Source organism: Myodes glareolus, chromosome 7 (genome assembly GCF_982192425.1).
Source record: "Myodes glareolus chromosome 7, mMyoGla1.1, whole genome shotgun sequence".
In the NCBI taxonomy this organism is placed as follows: Eukaryota; Metazoa; Chordata; class Mammalia; order Rodentia; family Cricetidae; genus Myodes; species Myodes glareolus.
The window spans coordinates 49,956,963-49,974,852 of NC_142032.1; the positions used below are offsets into that span (position 1 = coordinate 49,956,963).

The 17,890-nt window shown below is 41.3% G+C and overlaps 1 protein-coding gene across 1 annotated transcript; it reads left to right on the forward strand.

The window, feature by feature from the left end:
- The first annotated feature begins 2,255 nt into the window (after positions 1 to 2,255).
- Positions 2,256 to 9,712, forward strand: LOC125397984 (serine protease FAM111A-like). The gene is made up of 4 exons (XM_048430530.3): positions 2,256 to 2,413; positions 3,217 to 3,326; positions 4,885 to 4,995; positions 7,838 to 9,712. Exons 3-4 carry the CDS (start codon positions 4,915 to 4,917, stop codon positions 9,623 to 9,625), a joined length of 1,869 nt encoding a protein of 622 aa, XP_048286487.3. The 5' UTR covers positions 2,256 to 2,413; positions 3,217 to 3,326; positions 4,885 to 4,914; the 3' UTR covers positions 9,626 to 9,712.
- Positions 9,713 to 17,890: the final 8,178 nt, after the last annotated feature.

Sequence of the window (17,890 nt, forward strand, 5' to 3'; positions counted from 1 at the left end):
AACTGCCAACATAGACTTCATGCCTTTACTGACTTTGGATAGTCTATGTATTCTATTCTTTACAATATTAAATAGAAAAAAATGAGAGGTTAGTTAGCTTGTTGAATGAAGACACAAAAGATAGTCACAGTAACTAGAAAACTAACAAGAAGACATCATTTCAGATATTTCAGACTGATCTAGGGTGTGTTAAAAAGGAAAAGATATTGACAAGTGGACCTGTTACCACAAGTTGGTAATCGGCTACTCCAGAGGCTAATGAGCAAGAATCACAAGTGCCAAGACAGCCCGGGCTCCAGAGTATGCTGAAGGCCAACCGTGAAATTCTATCCCCAAATCAAAAATTAAAAGTGGGGTGGGAACGTGATTCAGCCGTAAACCATTTACCTGGCATACACAGGTCTTGAGATTAATCCCCAGTGAAAAGTACATATTAGAATTCAAGTCAATAGTTGATTTTTTTCCTCGTTGGCTTTTTAAATTAGAAACATCTTAATCCTTACTTAAAATGCTTAGCTCATGAAGGATGTACCTTACAAAACCCCTTGAATTTGCTATTCTAAATGCTTGGGATGCTGCATCTTCATAACTGGCTGAAAAATTCTTACTGTCTGACAAGGTTTCAAAGTCCTTTGGTAATCTAAATTTTCTATGGCACCAGCTTCTATTGCCAGTAGAATGTTCCAGGTTCTCTGCTCATTTCTCTCAGCTCAGCATCTACTATCCCATAATTGGCAGGTAAGAAAGTCACCCACTCTATGCCGCATTCTTCCCATCACATTCAGAGCTTTGAAAACCAAAGGCTGACACGCAAGCAATTAATTTGCAAGTAATAGAAATCGGGTTCTTCTGTACTTACTACTCTGAAAGACAGAAACAAAGTGCAGGACATCTTGCTTCTGCTCCACTTCCAGGCAAGCTAAGTCAGAAAAGTTGAGTGTGCAGAAATCACTGCATAAATTACCTCAGTGTCCATGTGTAGCAGCCAGCTTCATCTCTAACCGGAGCTCTAGCAGCAGCGGTTGGAGGGTCTGGCATTTGCTTTGATGCTGAAGGAGTCTAGTTTGATAGAACCTGTTTCCTAATGACTCCCAGGTCACCACCGAGCTTATGTTCTTGAACTTAGTGATGCCACTGCTGCCCCCTGAACCCACTGCTCTGTGCATCCTAAATCCTTCCTGCACAGGATTCTTCATTTTGTGTTTCATCGACCTGGACCTGACAGTTAACAGCTATTTGGACTGTCTCAGTATGCGCATGGTTCTTTATGAAAGAGACACCAATACCAAATGATCAGCCTCAAAAACAGACATATCATGATTTGAACAGAACAAATTGTACACACACACACACACACACTTTGGTATGAAAGAGGACAAGGTGGTCATGGTGGGGTACATGGGAGATGTTAGAAGGACAGAAGAGAAAGAGAAATGGTGTAATTACATAATTCTCAAAAACTAAAAAGAATGAAAGTTAGAAAGGAACTCAGCACAGTAGTGTAGGAACAAAGAGAAGCTTCCTCCTCCCTGTCCCTTTTATTCTTCTTAGTCTTTTTGTACTATAATTTATTTAACTCAGTTGCAAAACATTGTGATTTCAACACGTAGTAACTACATGTGTTTGGATACCCCATGTTTTCATACCAAGTTCCTTTCTATACAGTGGTGTATTTTTGTATTTATATCATGTCTCAGTTGATACTAGCACATGGCAAATGCTTAGCAGCATGTTTGCGATCTGTGTTTCTGAAGTGGACACCATGCTCTTCATCAGAACTGACAACATCAGCAGGCACTCAGGTTCCTTTGGGAAACAGATTCATGATAAGTGAATTTGCTCTGAAGGCACCTGTAGCTTCTTCCTGATTCTCAAAGCCTTCGCCTGCCACCTGCAGGGACTGTGGCTCTCACTCACATCCCTGGCAACAGTGATTAGCTTCTCTGCAGTAGATGTCCTTGTAGGACCCAGTTCCCGAGGACTCCTGCGGGCCAAGTTCCTGCCCGGGGCACCTTGCCTACCTAGTTTGAGCTGGGGCAGGAACCCTGGCACCCTGGTTCCTCCCTTTAGCTCGCTGGTCAGATCAGCATCAGGCCCTCTACCCACCGCAGGGGATGTGCAAACACGAATAAAGAAGAATCTTACAGAGGAAAGGGCGGTTCTCCTCAGCTGCAGCCTGGCTGCAACTCTCAATCTTCTGACAGGAAGTAGGCTGCTCAGGGACCAGAGTGCTGTGTCGCCTATAGCGATAGCGTCACACCCCCCCACCCCCCAGGCCAATGTGAGCTGGGTAAACAACTCGGCCTGCTGTATTTTTCGCGCGCTTTTCTGATCCGCTGTGGCAGACATCTTCACAGTCCCAGACCGAAGCACAGACCAGTAACCGTGCTGCTTGGAGAGAAAACTTTCTTAGGTGAGCTACTCTTAGTTTGGGGGCTGACTTGGAGGATTTATTTGCGGTGGAATAATGCAGAAAAGCCTCATTCAGATGGGCGTCAGGGAGACAGAGAAGTGCACCTCGATTCCAGAAGAGAACAGGCCCCACTTGTGCACTGTCTGCAGCTCTTGGCGGCGGGTAAAAGAACTGCAGGGCCCAAGGGAGAGCGCACTGTGGTGTAAAACCTGGCCTCCTTAAACCTGGTGGCTCACTTTTAGAAACCTAAAATAAATTTCTCAGGATCTAAATGTGTGCGTAGTAAATATTCACAAATATATTTTTATGAGCGGGCCTCTTTCTAGAGCAAGGATACAAGACGTAAGCGACAGAAGCTGATCTCGTTCCTAAGCATGGTCCGTTTATAGAGTGAAGCCGTCGGTTCTTGCAGTGCAGTCTACTCCAATCACCCGACTTATTCTCCTGCTCTTTAAATCATCATGAATGCTGAGGACTGTTCTGCCAGGGGACTACAAAGTTGATAACGTAATTGTTATTAATTCTACTACCAGTCACTCTTCATAGACGACATCATAAAACAATTTGCATCACAAGTTTTTAATCCTGACCTCTAGGTTTGATATAGCCACCAATCCGGATCTATTACCCAGTCCTAACCAATCCCTCATTAAAGCCTGAGTTAAACAAGATCTCAAAGTCCCACAGTGCTACACACTTTCTCAGCCTAAGCATGTTCTTCTCTCTCAGTACTGCTACCACTGTGTGAAGTGATTGCTCTCATTACCCCAAGAGCAGTAATCCGAGGTTTGTTTTATCACCAGGATTCTGGGAGTCCAACCTCGAGGACCTAGGAAGTCAACATCCACAGTACCTGTGTGCGCTATAGAGAGAGACGTCACTTCAAACTTTGTGGCCACTCTCAGTCCCAGAGGTAAGAAAGCAGAAGTTGTATTAGTAATTTTGCTTCTGCTGTGGTTTGTGGATATTTTTGTTTCTACTGATAAAGATAACATTTAAGGAACCTTTGCAATTATATAACCTACCTGTAAGCAGAAACATTGTAGCTTGTGTTTGTCCTTTTTATTTTTGTTTGTTTGGTTTTGTCCTTGAGTAAAACAAGTCCACAGAGAGCAGACCTGGGGTCTTGGGAATCTGATACTCAGGCTGGCTGTGTGTGATGTAAAGCTGACCATAGAGTGGGATGCTCCCTTCTGAGAGCATCTCTCCCAGAGAGCCTAGGACATCATTCTTCCTGAATAATTGAGGAGTGCTGGAGTGGGTAAGGGTAAGTGTGTTAAGAAAGGCCTTCCAGGTTGGCAAGGGAAAGAAAATAGCCAAAGTTTTATTTAAATTGTTCTTTATTTTTGAGAGGTCACAGCAAAGGAAAATACTTGGGGGTAAAACCCATTTAAAGCAAATGGCACATGTCATTAACTCCAGCACTGGAGGATAGAGGCAGGTGGATTTCTAAGTTCAAGATCATCCTGTCTATAGAGTGAGTTCCAGAACAGCCAAGGCTACATAGAGAAACCCTGTCTCTGAATTAGCAAACAAACAAAAAAGAAAAAGAAAGCAGTACACTTTCTAAATATCATTTTGCTTGCATCTTTTCAGAGTTTTTATAACTCTTGCTAAATTTTGTTTATGTTCAGGGTACTATCCAATTTTCCCTTTCTAGATTTCCCTAGAATCTGTTATCACTTTCCATCTCTATCTTCAGTGAAGATCAGACTTCCTTACATAATTATTACCTTTTTAGACTATAATATAAATACATCATTTCTCCTTCTTTTCTTCCTTTTAATCCTCTCCTCTCCTCTCTCTCTCTCTCTCTCTCTCTCTCTCTCTCTCTCACACACACACACACACACACACACACACACACACACACTTCAGGTTGCTCTCATTTCAAATTCTTGGAATACTGAGAACGGGAGAAAGTCTTTCCCATGAAAGAACACACCAGCTGGTTATCTGAAAGCAAATGGTCAGTCCTGAAAACATACACACAACTAACAATAAATGCTCATACATTCAAAGGTTAGATTTAGCATCTCCGTTAGTAGAACATACTATTTATTTTCCCAACTGGAAATTTCTTTGTGGGTTATTGTTACCAACATTAATGTCCTCTCTGTTTCAGGATGTGACCTTGGGCACTTCACTTTTTTTTTTCAAGATACTCTGTCTGAACAAACAAACAAAACCATCCAAATGGATCTTGTTTTCCATGGTAGTTCTGTTGGTCAGCCATTAGAGACAATTTCTGTTAAGATTTTGATATTTTCTTATAATGCCTGATATATAGTGATTTGTTTTTACTACTTGGCTCATTATGCTTGGTGGATAAACTATCTGCTTGCTAACACCATCCTGGGGCATGAAACCTGAAGAGGAAAGATATGATTTGGGACTTTGATCATTTTATTTCCTGAGTATGCTGTGGAGACACTACTGTAATATGAATGTTTTTGAAATTTCTGTTCCAGTTGAAGCATCTGTTTCATTTCTAAGCCACCATGAGCTACAGCAAGCAAGGGTCACAGAAGGTCCTTCCCGATTTAAGGAACAACATGACAATTAAGTACCATTTGCCTCAGGTATGTGTGCAAACATTTGTGGATTTGTGGGATGTCTTCAGAGTAGACTATAGTACCCTAGATCCTAGGCCACATAATCTTCCTGCTAAGACAAAGACTCATTAGCATTAGAAGTATTGCATACATTAAATTGTATGTGGTTGCAGAAGCTGGAAGATGGCATCTAATCCCCTAGAGCTAGATTTACAGACAGTTGTGAGCTGCTATGTGGGTGTTGGCGACCAAACCTGAGTCCTCTAAAAGAACAGTGCGAGCTCTGAACCATGAACTGTCTCTTCAAATCCTTGAAACAAACATTTTTGCAAAGTCATATACAATGTGTTAGATTAAACTGTATAAATAACAAAACTAATAATACTTAAGAACATGAAACTCTTACTCTTAGTGTGACTAATCTTCTGAATCCTAGCAACCTACATTTACATAGTGCTTTGAAGTTTATAAACATGATTTTCCATACATCTGTTCTTACTCTAGCTTTATTAAGTGGGTGAAGGGGATTCCACCTCCAATTTGTGTATGTCAAGAAAGGAAAGAAGGGGTTGCCTGAGGCCAAGTGGAGACATGGACAAGGTTGCTTCCCTGAAGTCAGAGCCCTTCCTGCTCTGTGGGTTCTGCTGACATGGCAGATTTTATGTCTCTTCTGAGTTGAGAACACTTCTTGAATTGAAAATAAAAGGCTGAGAAGGCCAGTCCTTCAGACTGTTTCCTTTTGTTCAAGTTCTAGAAAGGTTGATGATTCAGAAAATGAGGCTTTTGTTTCTAGGTCTGTTTTTTCTCTATCCTACTCCATGGCACAGCAAGTTAGGAACCACACATAGTTCCTATGTCTTTCCCTTTCAAAAATGTCAGACGGGCAAAGTGCCTCACACCTGTAATCCCAGCACTCTGGAAGCAGAGGAGGAGGATTGCAAATTCCAGGCCAGCCTGGGTTACAGTGTCTCAAGTGTACAACATGGACTCAAAAAATTGACAAAGTGTCTACATTTGTCCAAGAAGCCTGTGTAGAAGAAAGTCTGCTACAGCATCTCCACGAGATAGTGCACAGATAATTCTGAGAGCATTTAGACTGAGGAACTGGTTTCTGAGATTTTCTATGCATGCCTACAGGACCATTCTTTTATATGTTTAAAGCAGAATGACAGTGTGACAGATGACAAGAGGCTTAATCTTTACTATACTCCACTACTGTTCCTTCTGTTACCAGTGATTGTACTGCTGGCAAGTGAACCCTTGCCAAGATAAATGTGATGTAGGACCACGGGAGTAAAAGGCTTTTATTTTGTTCACTTTTGCTATCATTTGATTAATAATTTGATTATTAACCTTGGTTCTTTCTTCCTTCTTCTTCCTTGAATCTTAAGATAGTGGCCTATAAGAATAGGAGGTATGGATGCAAAGTTTGCAAATATCATGAGTAGTCTAATGGGAAGAGACATTAGAGTATTTACAATTTAGATCGGTCATTATGTGACATTAGGAAATGCACTTAGAAGATAAATTTCTGATCCTCAATTTCTTTATAAAAAAGAGAGGCCATGCATAGGATTTGTAAATTTATGTAAGAAAGGAAATACATTGAGTTTTCTTGCACAGTGGTAGTGGTGGTGAATCAATGTATTAATTTTTCAGGAGTAAGTTAGCTTAAGGAAGGATCAAGTTGTTTAGCTTTCATTACTGCAGAATAAATAATCCATTAAATAACACCTGGAGAGATGGCTCAGTATGTAAAGCCTTGGCAATAGAAGTGTGTAGGACAGAGTTAGAATCCCCAGGTTCCATATAAATATTGTATGGTAATGATAGCCCAGCCGTAAATCCAGCATATGAGAAGAAGGGTAGGGGAGCCCTGGAGCATGTTGGCTAGCTAGATTGGCTTAATCAGAAAATTACTCAGACTCAATACATAAAGAGTAGAATTATCAAAGAAGACACCCAACTTTAGCCTCTTATCTCCACATACTGTGGAAACATGTGTCCACACATATAGGACTACCCACAAATACACACACCCAAACTCCACAAATAGATGCATGCACAAAGAAAATAAAATAGAAAATAACAAATAGATTATACTAACATATCCCTGCTAAGTTGCTTTAATGAATTCATTAAAGGTGAGCATGGCAGGGCATTCCTAGATTCCAAGCACAGAGAGAAGGAGGAATAAAAATAATGAGTTTGAAGCCAGCCTGGACTAGATATTTTATTCCAGAGTGGGCTCAACTGCAGAGTGAAATCTGTCTCAGAGAAACTGCAACAGGTGGCTCAAAAGATGGCTTGTTTTTTAAATGAATGGACCGCTCTTAAGGAAACTAGAACTCATTGACCAACCCTGACATCCTGAGGCTAGGACTGGTTGGAACTCTAGCTCCATGGGATATGATGCCCTCTTCTGGTCTCTGCAGGCACGGCATTAACATGCACAAGCCCTCGTAAAGACATATACTTAAAAATACAAATAAAATGTCTTTTAAAAACAACAAAAATGAACAAATTCAAATTTAGATACCATCATTTGCTATGTTTGGCAAAGATAAAAACTGCATTGCTGAAAATAAAATGAAATAAAATACTTGGAAAAATTTTCTGGAAACTGATAGACAGTTAAACGTCTGGGAAACAACTGTGATTTTTACTGCCCGTTGTTTGGGAAAGAAGCCATGAGCAATAGGAAGAGATCATCTGAAAGGTAAGTTAGAGCAGCTGGGCTTGCATTTTGGATCTTGAGTTAAATTCTGATTTAAACATATTCATTGAACCTTTGAATTGCCTATTAATGAGGTAAACTAAAACTTAGAGTTGGAATCCAATTTTTAAAGTATCTGTCATTTTTTCCTAGGTTCTTCAAGATAAGCAGAAGGATCCCAAGATTTTGCAAATGCAAATGGGATCTCGAAAAGCATCAAATGAGACATCTAACAGCCAAGAGCAAAGACTCTATTCTTCTAAGAAAACTCGACAAGATGAGAATGTTCTCCCAGATAAAACAATCAAGATCACCTTGGGGGAAAATTCCAAAAAATATTTCTGCATTTCCATCCATAGAGAGACAGGTAGCTTATATGAGGCCCTGAACTCCCATGCCCTTGTCAAAAGAGAGATAGAAAAACAGCCAGGCAAAGAAATGTTGGTGTGTGGCAAAGAAGGAATAGAAGGGTACATAAACTTTAGTATGCCCCTCTATTGTTTTCCACAAGGCAGCCATGTAGACATTACATTTTCCAAAACTGAAAGTGAGGAGAAAAAAAATAATGAAGTGTGTGGCCGCTTTGACCAGCCATCTGCTGAGTGTGTTGTATTTTACATTCATGCAGTAGGGAATAGGGAGCACAGGATTCTGAGGTGCAGGGAACTTCACAAGGAAGGTACCAAACTCTGTGTCTATGGTTTCAAGGGAGAGACCATCAAGAACACTCTGAGGAAGGATGGCAGGTTTTGCTCCTTTGTAGAGAGTGACCATTGGACACTCATTAACAATGACACCATCATAGCGATCAGCCAGCCAGTTGATGTGTTGGAGGGCAAGCTCTTTCAGATTGATGTTGAGACAAAGGAGAGCCCTTGGGAAGCAGCGAGAACTCAGAAATCTGAGTTAGAGGACAGACACATCAGTGAGTTGAAAGGATACATTGTGAATTTGTACCCCACACTGACAGGAGAACGTGAGAAAGTGAGAGCGTATATCAAGAAGAAAAGTGAGAATAGTAAAGCAGAGTCTCTTCTCGAAGCCTATAAGAGGAGGTTCAGTGAAGTGGTGAAAAGCTCTATTCCAGACGGAATGGTCAAACTTATTTCACACTTCATGGATTCCACTGGACTCATAGTTTGGGACAATAATGGAAACAGGGGTAGAGCCACTTGCTTTGTTTTCAGAGGGTTGTACATTTTCACTTGTCGACATGTATTAAATGATATTGTGGGAGAAGGAAGAGAGCCAAGTCAGTGTCTAGACCTAATGAGCCAATGCGTAAGGGTAACATTTGATGACGAATGCTGTGAAGAGCCAACCTCAAACTTTAACAGTTGCTTTCGCATTGAACCTTGGCTTCTCATATCTGATGACACTCTTGACTATGCTGTCCTGCAAATGAAGGATAATGGTCAAGAAGTACCTGCTGGACTGTATAATAACGGAATAGCTGTTGTCCTTCCCAGTGAGTTGATATATATGATTGGCCATGAAAATGGAAACAAGGTTTTTGATCGTTGTGCAGTGCTCACTCAAGGTAAACTAAAAGAGAAGAGTCAGCAATTTGTTCATGGAAAAGAAGCAACAGGTCATAGCCATTCTTCTCAGTTCCTCCATATGTGTACAAAAAGAAGTTTCCAAGAAATGAATGTCAACCCTAATGACTTTACCTATAATATTCTTTATAATGGCTCTTCTGGATCTCCACTATTTGATTGTAAAGGTTCTCTAGTAGCCATGCATACTGTTGGCTTCATTTGTGAGCATGAAAGCGGAGTTTATAATGTTATTGAGGTTGGCATAAAGATGGAATCCATTCTTGCTGATATTAAGCAAAAACATAAAATATGGTACGATGATGTTTGTGTAAATCAGCAGGATGTAGAAATGTGCAGTGAAGCCTATACAAATGTATTTGAACAGGATGTAGAAATGTGAAGAGTTTTGAAGGTGGGAGAGTATTTGTTCCCGTTTTCTCTCTCTTTTTTTTTTAAGAAAGTAATTTTATTAAATTATAAAAGTTTCCATTTCCGCTTCTTTTCCAACACCCTCCCACTCCCCCCCCCTCCTCCCTCTCCACCCCCAAGAGCAGTCAGGGTTTCCTGCCCTGTGGGAAGTTCAAGTTCCTCCCCCCTCCCTCCATGTCCAGGAAGGTGAGTATCCAAACAGACTGGATCCCCAAAATCCAGTATATGCAGAGGAAACAAGTCCCAGTGTCATTGTCAATGGCTTTTCAGAAAGACCCCGGGCCAGCCACATTCAGAGAATCCGGCCACATTCAGAGAATCTGGTTGGATCACGTCCTCGCTCAATCCCAGTCCAACTGGCCTTGGTGAACGCTCATTAGATCAGTCCCCTTGTATCAGTGGGCGATCGCATCCCTCACAGTCCTGATTTACTTTTTCATTTTCTTCCTCCTTCTGCTCCTCATTTGGACCTTGGGGGGCTCAGTCCGGTGCTCCAATGTGGGTCTCCATCTGTATCGCCATTCATCGTCGGATGAAGGTTCCCTCTGGCCCTGCCCTCTCCACTCACGTTCTCTTTCCCTCTGCCTCTCGTCCGGACCTGGGGAGTTAAGTCCAGTGTTCCAATGTGGGTCTCTGTCTCCATCTCCATCCATCGCCAGATGAAGGATCTATGGTGATAAGCAAAATATTCATCAGTATGGTTATGGGCCAAGGCCGGGCCAGGCACCCTCTCCTCTGTCCAGAGAACAATCTGGGGGATCTCTCCTTGGACCTGGGATCCCATATATAATCAAGTTTCCTGCAAACCCTAAAATGACTTCCTTAGTTGAAATATATTCTTCCCTGGTCCCATATTCATCCTTCCTCCCTCCCCCCCATCCCGGTCCACCGAGCTTTCGCCATTCCTCCCCTACTCCCTTCTCTCTAACCCTCTCCCCTTCCAACAACCCTCCCACCCCCCACCATGCACCCGAGGTTACCTGGGACTCTTGTCTATTTCCTATCTCCTGACGGATAGCTAAATAATCTTCATCAGGTTCATCTTCTTATTTAGCTTCTCTAGGATCACGAATAATAGGCTCAAAGACCTTTAATTAGGGTTAATCCACTTATGAGTAAATACATACCGTGTTCCTCTTTTTGGGTCTGGCTTACCTCACTAAGTAAGGCGTTTTCTAATTCCATCAATTTGCATTCAAAATTCAAGATGTCATTGTTTTTTACTACTGAGTAAAACTCTAATGTGTATATGTTCCACACCTTTTTTAACCATTCTTCTATTGAGGGGCACCTAGGTTGTTTCCAGGTTCTGGCTATTACAAATAGTGCTGCTATGAACATAGTTGAACAAATGCTTTTGTAGTATGTTAGGGAATCTCTAGGGTATATTCCCAAGAGTGGAAATGCTGGGTCCTGAGGGAGGTTGACTCCCAGTTTCCTGAAAAACCGCCACACTGATTTCCACAGTGGCTGCACAAGTTTGCATTCCCACCAACAATGGATGGGTGTTCCCCTCATTCCACATCCTCTCCAGCATAGGCTATCATTGGTGTTTTTGAGTTTGGCTATTCTGTCGCGTGTAAGATGATATCTCAAAGTTGTTTTGATTTGCATTTCCCTGATCGCTAAGGAGGTTGAGCATGACCTTAAGTGCCTTTTGACTATTCGAAGTTCATCTGTTGTGAATCTCTGTTCAGTTCAGTACCCCATTTTTTAATTGGGTTAATTAGAGTTTTAGTGTCTAGTTTCTTGAGTTCTTTGTATATTTTGGAGATCAGACCTTTGTCTGATGAGGGGTTTGTAAAGATCTTCTGCCAGTCCAAAGGTAGCCTTTTTGTCTTACTGACAGTGTCCTTTGCTTTACAGAAGCTTCTCAGTTTCAGTAGGTCCCATTTATTCATTGTTTCTCTTATTGTCTGCACTCCTGGGGTTCTGCTTAGGAAGTGGTCTCCTGTGCCTATATCTTGTAGACTACTTCCCACTTTCTCTTCTATCAGGTTCAAAGTGGTCGGATTAATCTTGATGTCTTTAATCCATTTGGACCTGAGTTTTGTGCATGGTGATAGATATGGATCTATTTTCATTCTTCTACAGGTTGACATCCAGTTATGCCAGCACCATTTGTTAAAGATGCTATCCTTCTTCCATTGTATAGCTTTAGCTCCCTTGTCAAAAATCAGGTGTTCATAAGTTTGTGGGTTAATACCCGGGTCTTCTATTCGATTCCATAGGTTGACTTCTCTGTTCTTATGCCAATACCAAGCTGTTTTCAACACTGTTGCTCTGTAATAGAGTTTGAAGTCAGGGATGGTAATGCCTCCAGAAGTTCCTTTATTGGATAAGATTGTTTTTGGCTATTCTGGGTTTTTTGTTTTGCCATATAAACTTGATTATTGTTCTCTCAAGGTCTGTGAAGAAGTTTGGTGGGATTTTGATGGGAATTGCATTGAATCTATAGATTGCTTTTGGTAGAATTGCCATTTTTACTATGTTGATTCTCCCAATCCAAGAGCAGGGGAGGTCTTTCCATTTTCTGGTATCCTCCTCAATTTCTTTCATCAAGGACTTAAAGTTCTTGTCAAATAGGTCTTTCACTTCCTTGGTTAGAGTTACCCCCAAGATATTTTATGCTATTTGTGGCTATCATGAAAGGTGATGTTTCTCTGATTTCCTTCTCTGCTTCTTTGTCCTTTGTGTATAGGAGGGCAACCGATTTTTTGGAGTTGATCTTGTATCCTGCCACATTACTAAAGGTGTTTATCAACTGTAGGAGTTCTTTGGTAGAGTTTTTGGGGTCGCTTATGTACACTATCATATCGTCAGCAAATAACGAAAGTTTAATTCATCCTTTCCAATTCGAATCCCCTTGATCCCCTTATGTTGTTTTATTGCTATTGCTAGAACTTCAAGCACTATATTGAAGAGGTATGGAGAGAGTGGACAGCCTTGTCGTGTTCTTGATTTTAGTGGAATGGCTTTGAGTTTCTCTCCGTTCAATTTGATGTTAGCTGTCGGCTTGCTATATATTGCTTTTATTATATTCAGGTATGATCCTCGTTAACCCAGTCTCTCCAACACCCTTATCATAATGGGGTGTTGAATTTTGTCAAATGCTTTTTCAGCATCCAATGAAATGATCATATGGTTTTTTTCTTTCAGTTTATTTATATGATGGATTACATTGATAGATTTGAGTATGTTGAAACAACCCTGCATCTCCGGGATGAAGCCCACTTGATCATAATGGATGATTTTTCTAATGTATTCTTGGATTCGGTTTGCCAGTATTTTATTGAGTATTTTTGTGTCAATGTTCATGAGTGAGATTGGTCTGTAATTCTCTTTCTTGGTTGTGTCTTTGTGTGGTTTTGGTATCAGAGTAACTGTAGCTTCATAAAAAGAGTTTGGCAATGATTCTTCTGTTTCTATATTGCGGAATACGTTAAGGAGTATAGGTATTAGCTCTTTCTGGAAGTTCTGGTAGAATTCTGCATTGAAACCATCAGGTCCTGGACTTTTTTTGGTAGGGAGATTTTTGATAACAGCTTCTAATTCTTCGCAACTAACAGGTCTATTTAGATTGTTCACCTGTTCTTGGTTCAACTTTGGTATATGGTACTTATCTAAAAAAATGTCCATTTCTTTTACATTTTCCAACTTTGTAGCATATAAATTTTCGTAGTAAGATCTAATGATTCTCTGAATTTCCTCTGTGTCTGTGGTTATGTCCCCCTTTTCATTTCTGATCTTATTAATTTGCATGTTCTCTCTCTGCCGTTTGATTAATTTGAATAGGGGTTTTTCGATCTTGTTGATTTTCTCCAAGAACCAGCTTTTTGATTCATTGATTCTTTGGATTGTTTTCTGTGTTTCTATTTTGTTGATTTCAGCCCTCAGTTTGATTATTTCCAGTCTTTTAGACCTCCTGGGTGTATCAGCTTCTTTATTTTTCTAGAGCTTTCAAGTGTGCTGTTAAGTCTCCAATGTGTGCTTTCTCTGTTTTCTTTAATTGGGCACTTAGTGCTATGAACTTTCCTCTTAGCACTGCTTTCATAGTGCCCCATAGGTTTGAGTATGTTGTGTCTTTATTTTCATTAAATTCAAGGAAGACTTTAATTTCTTTCTTTATTTCTTCCTTGACCCAGGGGTGATTCAGTAGTTGACTGTTCAACTTCCATGAATTTGTTGGCTTCCTGGGGGTAGCACTGCTGTTGAATTCTAACTTTAATCCATGGTGGTCTGACAAGACACAGGTGGTTACTAATATTTTTTTGTATCTGTGGAAGTTTGCTTTGTTACTGAGTATGTGGTCAATTTTCGAGAAGGTTCCATGAACTGCAGAGAAGAAGGTATATTCTTTCCTATTTGGGTGGAATGTTCTATAGATATCTGTTAAGTCCATTTGATTCAATACCTCCAATAATTCTCTTATTTCTCTGCTAGGTTTCTGTCTGATTGACCTGTCCATTGGTGAGAGAGGAGTGTTGAAGTCTCCTACTATTAGTGTCTGTGGATTGATGACTGCCTTGAGTTCTAGAAGAGTTTCTTTTACATAAGTAGGAGGCTTTATATTAGGAGCATAGCTATTCAGAATTGAGACTTCCTCCTGATGAATTGTTCCTGTTATGAGTATAAAATGTCCGTCTCCATCTCTTCTGATTGATTTTAGTTTGAAGTCAATTTTGTTGGAAATTAGAATGGCTACACCTGCTTGTTTCTTAGGTCCGTTTGCCTAAAAAACCTTTTCACAACCCTTTACTCTGAGTAGATGTCTGTCTTTGTGGTTGAGGTGTGTTTCTTGTAAACAGCAGAATGTTGGATCCTGTTTTCGTATCCAATCTCTTAGTCTGTGCCTTTTTATAGGTGAATTGAGTCCATTAATATTAAGTGATATTAATGACCAGTGGTTGTTGACTCCGGTTATTATTATTTTTTGTTTGTTTGTTTAATAGAGTTTGTATGTGTCCCTTCTTTGAGTTAAGCTCGTTAAGGGTCGCTAGATGTCTGAGTTATTGTAGGCAGTGTTGGCAATGTTGGATTCCTTGGGTTGTGATTTTCCTTCTATTACCTTCTGTAAGGCTGGGTTTGTGGCTACGAATTGTTTAAATTTGTTCTTATCATGGAATATTTTGTTTTCTCCATTGATAGTGAATGATAGCTTGGCTGGGTATAGTAGTCTGGGTTTGCATCCATGGTCTCTTAGTTTCTGCAGTACCTCTATCCAGGACCTTCTGGCTTTCATGGTTTCCATAGAGAAGTCTGGTGTGTCCGATAGGTTTACCTTTATGAGTTACTTGACCTTTTTCCTTTGCAGCTCTTAATATTCTTTCTTTAATCTGTATGTTTTGTGTTTTGATTATTATATGGTGAGGGGATTTTTTTTTGATCAAGTCTATTCGGTGTTCTGTATGCTTCTTGAACCTTCATAGGGATATCATTCTTTAGGTTGGGAAAGTTTTCTTCTAAAATTTTGTTGAATATATTTTCTGGGCCTTTGATCTGCAGTTCTTCTCCTTCTTCAATCCCTATTATTCTTAGATTTGGGTTTTTTATTGTGTCCCAGATTTCTTGAATATTTTGTGATGAGAATTTGTTGGATTTGCTGTTTTCTTTGATCTGAGCATTTATTTTCTCTATGGTATCTTCAGACTCTGAGATTCGTTCTTCCATCTCTTGTATCCTATTGGTTATGCTTGATTCTGTAGTCTCTGTTCATTTACCTAGATTTTCCATATCCAGCCAGCCCTCGTTTTGTGTTTTCTTCATTGCCTCCATTTCAGTTTTCAATTCTTGAACTGTTTCCATTACCTGTTTGATTGTTTTTTCTTGGTTTCCCAGTGTATTATTCACTGATTTTCTCATTTCTTCAAACTTTTTGTTATACTTCTCATCCATTTCTTTACTCATTTCTTCATTCCTTTTGTTGTACTTTTCATCCAGTTATTTAAGGGAATTATTCATATCCTGTTTAAGGGACTCTATTGCTTTCATAATGGCATTTTTTTTCCAATTCTTCTGAATTGAGAGGTTCAAGTCCTTTTATTGTAGGGTCGTTGGGATCTGGTGATTTCATGTTGTTTTTTAGATTGTTGGAGGAGTTCTTGCCTTGGCGTCTGCCCATCTCTTCCTTCAACTGCTCTATATTTGATCTTCTGGTACCAGGTCAGGTTCCCTTGTTGGGCAGGGACTTCACCGACAGAAGGTCTACCTTTCCTCAGGCACTTTCCTCAGTCTATTGAAACACAGGCACTCCCTCCTGCCGGGTTGCACTCACAGCCCTGGCCCAGCGCGCAAGGGAGCTGCTCTGGGGAGATCTTGTGGCCCCAGGGGGAAGGGGGGAAGAGAGGAAGGTGTACCTGGATGAAGGCTGGGATGGGATTCGGGAGAGCTCCGCAGGGTGGAGCCACCACTGCAGGGCGACCAGAAAATCGAGGGGGGCGGGGAAAGTCTGAATTCCTCCTAGCCAAGCCCTCGGGACAGGAGCAAACTCACCTCTCCTCCAATGGATGTCTGCTAGAAGATCACTGTCTCTTGCTGCCCAGGAATGTGGCTGAGCTGATTCAGGGCCTGCCTGTCAGGCAGGCTCTCAAAGTACAGGAATTGCCCCTGCCCGGCTGAGCCCACAGCCCAGGCTCAGAGTGCAAGGGAGCAGCTCTGGGGAGATCTTGTGGCCCCAGGGGGAAGGGAGAAAGAGCCCGTTTTCTCTCTTTAAGAGAATTGGGTTTTTAAAGGCAGTACTATGTTTTTCTGACCTTCAAAGCGTTCATTTTAACGTGAAAAGATGGCTGGAAATGTGGCTCACTGGTTGAACACTTGCCTAGCATGCATGAGGTTCTAAGATTAGTCCCCAGTGAAAAATGAATATGATAGCACTCAAATCAATTTCCAAAACTGTTGTTCTCCCTGGATTTTTAAGACGTTGAAGCCATCTTTAGTCTCACTTAATGGTTCATACACCTTTTACCGAAACTTTGGCATTTTCTATTCTAAATCAGTAGGATTCTCTCTCTTCATAACTGGCAGTGATGCATGATTGCTAAGAAGTTTTCAAAATCTTTGGCAATCAGAATTTCTTTCCTTTCCACCTATGGCATGCAAGATGAATGAAACGCTTGGCAGAAGGAGAATGTTCCAGGGCGTCTGCACTTTGCTCTGGCTCAGTGGTCACTTACCCTCCTCAGGCAGCTGTGAGGAAGGTCTGAAACACCAATAGCTGAATCTCAGGGCAACAAGTCCTGACTACTTGTTAAGCCTTGATGCAGGGAGAAGCTAGGTCCTGCCTCAACTTGATATGCCAGGCTTTGCTGATTCCCAAGGGAGACCTCACCCTATCTGGATGGAGAATGAGGAGAGGATGGGGGGAGGGGGTAAGAAGAATGATGGGGGAGGGAGGTGGGGTAAGAAGGGAAGATGGGAGGAGGGAGGGTAACATACTGTTGGTATGTTAAATAAATTTAAAAAAATGATGAAAAAAATACATTTGTCCACACAAGTTCATGTACTTACATCTGGCACATGCAGAGGTTGGCCCATAGGAAGCCAGGAACCCCACAGGTTTCCTCCATACTCTCAGGGTCTGCTTGCCTCCCCTCCACAAGCTGCAGAACCTGGTGTCTCACATTTTCTCCAAGCGTTTAGTATTTCCTTTGAGCAAGTGTACAGTGCACCCTGCAAGAACTGTCACAGGATCCCTCCTCCAGAGTGCTGGCTCCTCCTTTGGGACTTCTCAAGCTCTGCCCTGTGCAATCTGCCCCTGGCCTCAAGCTCTACTGTGGAGCAATTGAGAGCTTTCTAAATGAGGAAACCTAGCCAGTTTAGTCCTGCATCTTTTCAGGGGTGAAATCCTCCGTGTGATTCAGGGTCCTGCTATGGGTCACCAGAGTAACTTCAGTGGACAAGAGAAGGAGCACTCACGACCCAGGGAGGTTCCACGTGTGGGGTGTTGGTCTAAGAAATACCAAATCGAAGGGTGTTAAACGGATTTGACTGGCACAAGTCACACTCCTGTCTGTTTTCCAAAGCAAGTTTTGACAACAAGTTCTGCTCTACATAAGAGACGTGAAATCAAAGGTGTCCCTGCCCCCTTCCTGGTTTATTGTACAGCCTGATTCAGGGTTGTTTCATTTTGCTTTGTTTGCTCATGTTACACCCAGAGAAGAGTATAAAGACCTGCGGCCTGGTGAGCAAACAGAACAGCCTCCATTTGAAAGACTCTTCCTTTTAGGTGAATTTCCTC